Genomic DNA, 11011 nt, shown 5'->3' with positions numbered 1-11011 from the left:
GCCCAGTGTCTCCTGACACAGAGGAAAGTGCCCAATTTGAAATGCTGGAAATCAGATGTCTGGATATGAGCACCGCTTAAATGTGCGGGATGTACAAAATGCTTGATTCTAAGCTTTGGTTTGGTCTATTTCTACTGCAATCTGTTACTAGAACAAAAACCCAAAAAAATCACACCAAGATGGAGTTTATTGGTTCACTAAATGGACTTGGAAATGTTGACAAACATATTTGCAGTGTCCTGGTATGATTGCCACGTTTCTCTGTTTGCAGGGTTTCTGTATTGCAGCCTCACCTAATCCAAAGCACAGCATGACTCCTTCCTAGGACTAGTCTCTTCTATCATATCTCTCCCTACTCTTAAATCCCTTCAACCAGCTTTCAGTAAAATAGCACATAAGTTTTATTACTTAATAAAAGTTTCATAATGGAGGCCTGGCTTATCTTCCCTACCTTCTGTCACTGACAAACTTGGATCAACAATTGCCAGCTATTTGTCCAAAAAATATAGATTGAGCCATTCTAGACTGTACTCTCAGTAAGTTTACTCTACTCTTAATAATCCTACGAGAAGCTTTAAAAAAAAGTATTGGAAACAATCTGAATACCACAAATTTAAAAATTAAATTTAAGATCACTGTGGCATCTAAAAATATTAAATGCATGTGACTTGTGCTATACTTAGTTTTTATTAGCTAGGTAAATTGAAGGTAGTAACTCTTGCTTTTTCAGCTGCAGAATTTGACAGTATTAACCTGCAATCTAATGGTTACTGTGTGGCGCTTCTGTGGTTGTGTTGTAGATTTTTCAGGTTGCTGCAGTGTTAAGCTGATACATGCAAGCCATTTGAAATGCTCAAACTGAAGAAAGTTAGGGATTGGGTACTATATATGTGCTAATAGCATCCTGGACCAGGGTCATCAGCCCCAACTCCTGCTACAAATAAGGCATCAGTGTGTCACATCCCACCTGGGCTGACTGCCACCCTTCCAGCAGTGATTCTGCAGCTTTCACTGAGCAATTCAGTTGTTGACAGCTTCCAGGTTCCTTACAGGCTTCCCCCTATGTCAGTGTGCCTACTTTAAGAGTCCTCTGACTACCAACCTGTACATGTACTCGCTTTCCTGATCTTTCCCTTTCATGTCACAGATGAAATCATACAGTTTCCAGCTCACACACTGCAATCTTTCCAAACTGCTGTCTGCAACAGACTGCAGAGTTTCCAGTCCGATGCTATCCACGCTGTTCTCTTTGGCCAAAGATGAAATAGTATGTTTGGGCATGTTAAAGCTGCAACACAGACTGGGCCTCCAAGTTCTTTACAGCGTCCAGTCCCCTCAAACTTCTCATAGTACGTATTTTTCAATTTTGTACGAATACTTCGTAGTCCCTGCTTGGTCTTTTTTAGCTTCTTCATCTTTTCTGTGAACTTCTACTGTCATCACGTGTTGCAAAGTGAGTGTTAGGAACTGGATAGCATGATGAGGTCTGCCCACTCTCCAGAGAAATAAACAATTCAAAACTTCTTAATGTGCAAGAAGGCCAAACATGCGTTATGTGAACTTGTTAAACACATTTATTGAGTTCTTGACAGTAACCAAACACAGTGAATGACCATTATAAACAAGAAAAAAGGCATTCCCTTTTACTTGGTCAGCTCCTGCTTTATCTGTAAAGAAAATATATTCCTTTCCGCTACCAATTTACAGGGTTGAATTTGTCTCAATAATGGACTGAACAGGGAAAATGGCAATTTGAAACTGAGATGTTTCTTCTGCAATCTGCTTTTGAGCCTGGCCTGGCACCTCTTAATGATGGACCATACAGCACAGTCAAAGTAATGCTGGCTTTAACTGCATTTGCGATTGCCATTAACTAACTTCACTTGGCTGCAAACAAATAAATGAAGTTCTTTTTTTAAAAAAAATAAAGAGAAACAAATTCACAAACAGTGCAGCCACAAATATTTAGAGGCTTATTTCAGAAAGAAAATAAACCAAAGCAAGTTTACTAAATTAATTTGTTAAACACATTTATTGAGTTGTTAATAGTAACCAACACAACGTATGACCTGTTGTAAAACAAGAAACAGAAAATGGATCAATTCTGATTTTGGCAAATCCTACTACAGATATGTGACAAAGAGGGAAATATTTCAATTTCCTTTATATTCTGCAGTGATATATTTACAATACTTATCTCTCAAAGTCTGTCCCTTTTTAATTAAATGAACAGAAGGATCATAATCTAGAAATAAGTTTCCTCTACAGTCTTCTTGTTCTGTCTTGTCAGTATCCATTAATGATTGTGAAATAATGAGAGCTTTCCAAGGATTACTTGGCACACAGAACACAACTCCACTTTGATGCTGCACCGAGCCACCTTTTTTCTTTTTTCTTTTATTTTGAGGGAGAGGGGAAAGGAGGAAGAATTTCATATATACAAAGGCTGAAAAGTCTTTTTTTTTTTTTTTTTGTGAAGCTAAATTAGTTCAGGAAAACTGTATCAAAATTGTAATCACATTTACTGTAATATTGTCTTTTTACTTTTTTTAAAATTACCACCGATCATATGAATGAATTTTTAGTTGAGTTTCCAACATGGCAGCTTTTTTCCTACAGCATGCTTCCACATGCTGCCGTGAACCCAAAGAGAGAGTGAGGTTGGGTGCATTCTAGATTATGTCAATTCACAGTAGTAGCATTCCACTGAGGTTATGGGTTCTGCCTGCTCTGTCTTACTTGAGGAGCCATTCATTTACTGAAAGGAAAGAGAAACAAAAACAGTTATGCTTTAATAAACCCTACATATGAAACTGGCTAGATTTAATGCTCTTTTAGAAATTAAACAGATCCAGAAAAAGCCAGGAGACTTGTTTTCCTCCTTTTCTTGGAAAAGTGTTGCATCTGAATGATGGTTTCTCTGCAGCACTGCAACTCAGTCACCAGCCGTTCAGTTATTGGCAAAAAGGAACTTTTACACTTTTATTGAAAGTAATAAAAGTGTACGTGCACAGGCTAAAAGATGTATAGGATACTCAATGGAGAACCCCCAGCTGTGGCAGCGTAAGGCGTTACCAGCAGGTGACTGAGTTAGTTCATTTGTTTAGTGTCCACTGTGTAATACAAAACTTTCCAATCTGGGTGTGCATTATGGGGGTACACCTCCAAAGGGAAATTTATTCTTTTGTCTGTGATCAGTTGGCAGCAAGACTAGCTCATCCCCTGTTTTCTTTCCAAGTGGCTAACAGAACAAAATGCTCTTTGTAAGGTGAGAAGACTTTAAAATCAGGCTAGAAAGCTGAAGGCCTGTCTCATCTGCTCTTGAAAAATACCAGATGTCCCCAGCTGCTTTTTGTCATGGCTTTTCCTGGATGTTTCTGGGCAAATTTCCTCTTCAATGTCAAATATGCAATGTTTGACTCATACCGCTAGTCCCACAAGATCTGGAGTTTCATTTGTGTTTATCTGTACGTTTTGTTACGCACTTGGATTTTGCAGTGTGAGCATAGAAAGGATTATTCTGGAGGTGGAACATACCTCTATACTGTAGTTTCTGTGCTCTATTGTTTGGGCAATCTTTTCCCTGTAAACTAAAGTTGATATTGGTTCGGATACATCGATTGTTGAGAGGCTGGACTGGTCTGAAATTGTCGCTCATGCTCAGAAATATCTGTGATGGCTGATTCTGGCTTAGCAGTCGTAAAGAATGCATCTATACGAAATACAAAACATGGATTTTTAGTGCTGCTCTTTCCTGTAAGTAAACAACATACAACACTATTAAATCAGCTACTTAATAAATCCAAGTTAAACAGTTTCAGTGATTTGTAGTCAGAGGTGGGCTGAAAGAGTCAACTCGAAGTAAAACTTCCTTCTGCGGTCCTCTGTTTCTAAGCCCCATTTTAAACAGAAGTAGCTAGTTTTGTGTGGAGTAAATGAAAACGGTATGAGGTGTCCTTTGCTGAGCAGGAAACAAATGGAATAGGGTACTGGATGCTATCCATGCTCTGCTATCCAGAGTGCTGGATGGCAGCAGCTGGTGCAGAGAAAATGAACTTGATGAATGACAAGAGAATTTCCTAGAAGTTCTGTAGCTATTAGTGTAGCTTCCAGTTGAGAAGACACAGTTTTGGGTGATGATGCTCAAGGGCTGTGTATGGCCATACATCCAGTCAGGGTGGACAGGGTAACTGACAGTCATGTTGCTGAGGTCCTGAAATTAATGATGTTAAAAAACAGATCCTCTCTCCATTGACACAGGTGTATTTTGATAGTCTGTGGGATACCTATACAGTTTTTCTAGTGGACTCTGGCTTTCTTTTGAGATGGTTTCACAGATCGGTAGAGAGGGAATTACGGGATCACCCAGGATTTCCAGGTTGCCCAGCTGCGGTAAATGCAAACTACAAGCAGACAGCAATGGTTGTTGAACACATGGTGCACCTGTACCATAAGCACGTTCATTGGTTCAAGGCAAACCCTTTCATACTTTGTGTAGGAAACTAGAAAAAAAAAAAACATAAATAATTCCCCCTGCAATTTGTTTAAAAAAATTTTGGTTAAAAATATTAAATATATTTTTTATATCCATGTATAATTGGAATATTTAAGAGGTAGCAAGTTGATGCTTTCCTCTAGGTGGTAACTAAAAAAAAATAAAATATGCTTACATGAAGAAATCCGGTAGCTTCATTTTAGGTACTGATAATCTTTAGCAGCTTGCAGGGAAAACTTGAGCTGTGAATTAGCTTTTCAGTCTGAGTACACAATGTAATTAGTAAGTATTCCATGAAATCAGTTTGCAGCACTAACGTTGGAGATGTAACTAACCAGTAAACCGTGACAAGGATCAAGTGTCATGAGGTTATACTCCAGAGACACTGGTGTAGGCTCCAGAAATACTGTTTTGTACAGTAATGTTGTAACTAAAAATATTTCACGTAGGAAATTGTTCAGGTTCCCTGTTGGAAAAGTTCAGAATGCACAGCATGGGTCTATCTTTGTTCAACCATGTTATTCTTCCAAATTACTCATTTAGAAAAGGAAGTGCTTTCTCTGCATCTAGACAGAACTGGGCAGAAAGAATATCACAATGATAAAACATTTCTTGGACTTCGTAAAGGCATCTTATTTACAGTGTTAATACTTTAAATCTAAATGTAACATGTAGTTCTTTTATTTTCCCTCACTTCACTTCTCAGGCCAGGTTTCATCTCCTGTGAGCTTGGGACACGCAGACTGTGGTTCAACGGTTCCTTCAGGATTCTAGTATGTAAGAGAAACAGACTTTAGCTCAGCTCACCATTCTGCAGGCAACTTGTTGATGGAAGCTCCAGGGCAGAGTGGAATTGGTGCTGATTTGGTGGTTTTCTGATGTTAGGCCCTGGATTGTGAGCGAGTCATACAGAAATGCAGTCTTCATGGCTTTTCCACTAGTGTGTTTCCTCAGCAGCGTAATTTTGACTATGAAATTAATTGTATTCCTTTTGCATAATTTTTTGTCCCCTTTCTGCTAGGGTCTTCAATTTGTCAATCTGGCTTTTCTGCAGATACTTGCAATTTCTATCCTGCTGTCTTATTCTGTAGTAGGAAACAGTGGCTGAGTGATTTTTTCAAGACAGCCCCATGTATTGGATCTCTGTCACATCAACATGCTATTGACATGTGTAAACACAACTGTCACTCATGATTTGGGTGTTTCTTTCTGACCTTAGAATGGTCCGGGTTACCCTTCATAATGTCAGTTATTTTTGTACAACACTGCTCTGTTTGTTTCAGAATCCCCATTCACAGAACTGTAACTTATCAGGAGACCGTTTGGTTCGAACCCTCACTGAAAGTAGGGCCCACCTCAAAGTGGGTTGTTGTATAGATATTCAGGTAGCTTTAAATAGTTAAGATTTTTATTTGCCAAAAGACTCTTCTTTGCTTTTGTAATCTGTAGAAGTTGCAAGCAGAGATCCATGCAGCAAAGGGTTGAATCTAATTTTATGTATAAAGGCATAGATATATGTTTAAAATGTTCTTTGTACCTAGACTAGATCAAGTAATTTTTTACCTGCATCCTTGTTATGTAGACAGGTTTGTTCATTATTATCCAACTTGCTGTTTCATAGCAGGGTGGAATTGTCATTGACCCATCGTATGTAATGAAACTAGAGGTCTCTGGATAAAGTTCCTCAATATTAAGCCCCTGTAGTAAGTATGCATCATCTGGAGAATAGAGGGAGGAAAATAAAGATAAAACAATAGATTGGAGGAGGGAGGAAAAGGTATTTACAATTCTTACTTCAAAATATCATCATCAGTTTACTGATACATGAAACACATTTCTGAGTGCTCCAGCAGATTGGACAAGAATAAGTCCCACGAATTCTTTCATCCTGCTTGGGTTGGATTGTACTCTTAGATGCCCAGCACACCCTCTGTGGGAGTTTCATGCAAGCATTCAGTGTAACTCTGAACCTCCTTTAGGAACTGGAGTTAAATCCTTCTCAAAGTTATTGATTTAGATGCAGCAGTCTTTGGAGAAGACTTACCATACTTTGGAGTGCTTTACAATTTTTGTTCAGCAAGGCCTTGGGAAGGCCAGGAGTGTTAAAACTTCATTGCCTTTCTGCCACAGGAGGAAGTTGAAGTTAATGCATGATAATAATAATGTTCAATGAAGTCTGGTTGCCTTTCATGTGCACGGTGGGGGGCGGATGCGGTGCTAGCTCACTCGGAATGCTAAAATCAGGGTGGAAAAGTATGCTGGAAAGCAGCTTACTAGGGGCCCTGCTTCTTTCATAAGCCACTCGGGGAATTAATGAGGTATCCCTCTGCAACAGAATTCACTCTGTGGGCACCTACCAAAATAAAACAAGATAGGGATTTATCTGTTAAATCATCAAAATTCCTCAGTCTTTTTTATGCTATGGACATTATTTCCCTTGTGTAATGCTGGCCTATAATATTTTTGGCAGTGCTATCAAAGTTGGATCTCAGATTTTCCTGCCAAATCTTCATCTGTAGGAGTTCCTTAATAGGAAATACTCGGGAAGAAACACGTTTAACTTCTGATATGCTACTGCCATCGTGCCTCTCAGAGGAATCTGGGCTGGTTACAGGTAGTAATGCTGTGCAATCTCTGCCTGCTTTCACTTGCATGTAGTGTTCAATATGGCTTATTTGCAGAATGAGCACTAAGATGTGGGCAAGGAAGGCTGCCTTTTTAGGCAGTTCCCCTTTCAAGACACAAGAGAAATTGGCACTGATTTTAATTGAAGACAAGGATGTAAAAATGAAATAGATTACTGCTTAAACTAAAGAGAAATGTTTCAAGTCCATATTTTCAGTCAGTGTCAATAACTCAGGCATTCCTGCTGGATTCACTGGTATTCTTCATGTGCTAGTCACTGTAGATTTAAACAGTTTTTATTTTTCATTAAAAAAAAAAGCTGATAAACAATTCCTTGGCTATTGGGAAAAGAAGATTGTAAATGGAAGCAAGGAAAGAAATATGGATGATCAAGGAGAAGCTTGTAAGAATGAAGAAATAAAATAGAAATTTAACTGGAATTTAACATATAGCTGAAGGACAAAGCTTAGATGAGCAAAATGCTTGTCTCAAACTGTCTAATGGAGGAACACAAAGGACTCTACTGCATTGGGCAAAAGAAAAATCCAAGTACAGAGGCAAAACAAATATGACTTCTTTATTTTTATTTTGACATAGTGTGGTCGACATGCTGCAGCCTTCCAGGGTATAAGTATTAGTGACTACAGCGTCAGTTCAAGTGTCAAGGTGAGAGTGTAGTATTTGCATTATGTTGGCCAGTGACTTACAGCTATTCTGTATTTAAAATGCATTCGTTATTTTAGGAAAGATAGTCTAGGCACGTCCTTTCATGTTTATTAGCAGTATGGCCCTCTGCCACCTTCCTGCGCTTCAAGATAGTTGCCATGCCGTATAGCTGGATGCCCAAGTAAAGGGGAAAGTACTGGCTGTGTCTTACAGGTGACTGGCACCTTTGTTAACGTGCTTAGCCTTTACTGCTCCATGGCCTTGGTTATCAAGTCTGGTTTTAAACCCGAAATTTTCCAGATGGAAGTACAAAACTATTGCTATGGTACTGCAGAGCCAAAATGCTGTTACATTTTAACAGCTAGAGATGACTGAATACACCTGTGTCCTAAAACATTATTTGCACTGCAGCAGTAATTTTTCTAGAATTACATGAGAAGAGAATGAATGCATTTTTTCAAGCCAGTGCCTGTTTTCAATGAGTCATCACACTTCTTTCCCTTCTGCACACGAACATCCTGTTCATTATTTATGAGCCACGGAGACTGGTGTGTTAACTCCAAATGGCATGGAGTCAGTCTGAATAGATAGTTTCAAACTCTAAGAACCAAATCTGCTTTGTCATATCCATATTGACTTCAGTTGGACTAAAATGATTTAAGTAAGGTACAATTTGCCCTGAAATATTTACATGGGGATGGAAAGCTAACTAAAGATTAATGCAGATTGATGATATGTATTTTTGGTGCATGTTACATTCTAGTTGACTAATTTGTATTCAGAAAAGTGCACAGATTATTAGCAATAGGTCTACTTACCAAAAAGCAAGGTACAGAAGCAGATTTACTGCTGGCATTAGTGCAGGTAATCATGGGGATTTTGGAGTTGCCTTGCAGAGCATTAATGGAAAATGTAATTGAGTATTTTGATGGGGGCTTCTAACTTTAGCCTGTAGATTTAGTGTGTTTAGTCATTCTCAGAATATCATAGCACTCTGGGGTGGAATATGGTAGGTAACAGCATGGGAGCAGTGTGGGGCATGGTGGTCCTGCTCATTCAGGCAAGTCCAATGTATGCCAGTGCTCCGAAGATGAGGAGAGGTGGTTGTCTCTGTCTTACTGATTTTTGGATCAGCTGCTAGTTTACCTTGCTTGCATGCCGAGGACCTGCAAAATGTACTGCGCTCCTTGTGTTAGCCATCTTCCCCACCAGCTTCCTGCAGTGGAGCTGCATCAAATCTGATTAATTGCCTCTGTGTTCACTTGGAGTGTGTTTAAGGAGAGTCAGTGGATTATACTAGGTGTCAAAATCTACCAGGCGTAATTAAAGGAAAACTGAAGGAGAAAGTATCACTTAAGGAAAAAGGAAAATGGATGTGAATGAAATGAGTTTGGCTAAGTAGAAATGGTACTCATTCATCCCTGTATGTGGGTTATATTCCCAGTGAAAGTCAGAAAACTCCATGGGAATGGCCCGAAAAGTTTACAGAACAAACATTTGGTTATCGCTTTTCACATGAAGAGCTCTGCTCTTTTCCTTTCCCAACAACTTAATAAAAAAAAAAAATCCTGTACTGGAACTGAAGCAGAACTTGGGGGTTCTGTTAATACTAGGCTGTAACACTTCAGTGTGTTGTCTTTTTTGATGATATTTCCTGCAAGTTTGTGTTCAAGATGGTTGAAAACAGTGGGTGATAGCTTGTCAGTAATAAACTTCCTTTACTAAACCTGCTCAGCCTTTACTAGATTCTCAGCATCATTCCTCTCCACAGCCCACACTGTTTATCTTGATCTGCTTGTGCCTTGGGGTGATTCCTGAACTCACGAACTCTTCTTTATAAAAACTACATTTCATTAGATTTCAATTTCATTTATATAAAGGCCTCTGACAACTTTCTTAGCAAATAATAGAAATCCTCTTTTATCCTTAGATTTGTAACAGGTGTGTGGGGTTTGCTTTCATAGCAAAAACGTGTGTTCTCTTTAAAACACCAGTACTTCTGGGGTTTCTGTCATTCAGCTAATATATTCCCTATTTGATTTCTAAGTTCATACGATAATTCAAAATGGGACACTAAATAGAATAAAGGGTAAGGTATGTAGAGATCCTCAGTTATTTAACTCTGCATCAGAGTCTCTCCATTTACCAGCCTGCACAAGTCGCGCAGACCCAGGCTGAGAGTAGCAGCGACTCCCTTGAATGCCCAAGGTTGGTCTCCTGGGGCCTGGTTTGAGACAGCCGAGCTTTTACTGCTTGTGACAGGAGCTGCAGGAGCTCAGTCCTTCTGGCAACCTGCTGAAACGTGAACCTTGAGAAATTAGGAGTCATATCTCCAGATATCTGGATCTTAAGCTTTTTCAGAATAATCTGTTAAAATTGGAATGCTGTTCGCTTGTTATCTATAAAATGGCTAAAGATTAAATTTGAGGAAATTCAAAATTTTAGAGCTCTTCTGCCTAGCTGGGTATGTGTGAGTATTCTGATGGAGAATGATAAGCCCAAATTTCAATGCAGAGTTGGGGGAAGATAAATTGTTACTACTTTTTAGTGGTAAGCAAACGCTGGGCGTAGCTGTTCTGAAAGAAAGGTAACTTATCCCCTCCAATATCACACTTGAAGTAGAATATTAAAGCAGGTTTTCTTTAGAGAGACTCATATAGCTTCTGAGCAAAGTCTGTTTGAAAGAATCCTTGTTTCAACTACTTCAAAGTGGTGTGATCACAGAATAAAATAAGCATTTGAAACCTGCTTAAAAGTTCCTTGGGGTCCACTTTACCTCACTGTAACCATTAATTATCTGAGAGTAGAAATTCCCCTTTCAATCTACATTGCCCATGGAAATTTCATGCAGCATAGATCCTCATTTTTTGCTGTTATTTTAAAAGAAAAAAAAATCAGCAAAAACCATGCAACTTTAGTTATGTTATTAACTATCCTGACTCTAAACTATTCTCTGCTTATCATTTTCTCCACACCCTTATTGAGCCTGCTGAGTATTGCCTTCAGGAGTGCACCCCTAAAACACAACCTAAAAACCTCCAGCTGCTAAAAGCAGAACAGAAATCCTTGTGCTGTAAGAAGTAAAATTAGTTTTCAGCAATGATGCTATAATCCATCACACAAGACAACTGCAAAATTACTTTTGATAACACTCTTATGTTCCCAATTTGCACTAAAAAGTTCCCGGTCAATACTTGTTACTACAGTAAGTAACCCAGTGCTCTG

General features: G+C 38.9%; 1 protein-coding gene across 2 annotated transcripts in view; it reads right to left on the bottom strand.

The window, feature by feature from the left end:
• Positions 1–1556: 1556 nt before the first annotated feature.
• The window catches only part of CA10 (carbonic anhydrase 10), a 201363-nt gene continuing 191908 nt past the window's right edge, over positions 1557–11011 (bottom strand). For both annotated transcript variants that reach the window (XM_080560450.1, XM_080560449.1), the window contains 3 exons: positions 6059–6213; positions 3538–3712; positions 1557–2758 (listed from right to left, as the gene is read on the bottom strand). In XM_080560450.1, coding sequence (XP_080416576.1) covers positions 2736–2758; positions 3538–3712; positions 6059–6213 — 353 coding nt within the window. In that variant the 3' untranslated portion in view covers positions 1557–2735. The remainder of the gene's footprint in view (positions 2759–3537; positions 3713–6058; positions 6214–11011) is intronic.

Source organism: Anser brachyrhynchus, assembly GCF_964034855.1.
Source record: "Anser brachyrhynchus genome assembly, chromosome: 18".
Classification (NCBI taxonomy): domain Eukaryota; kingdom Metazoa; phylum Chordata; class Aves; order Anseriformes; family Anatidae; genus Anser; species Anser brachyrhynchus.
This window is presented reverse-complemented; position numbering and strand designations above follow the sequence as displayed.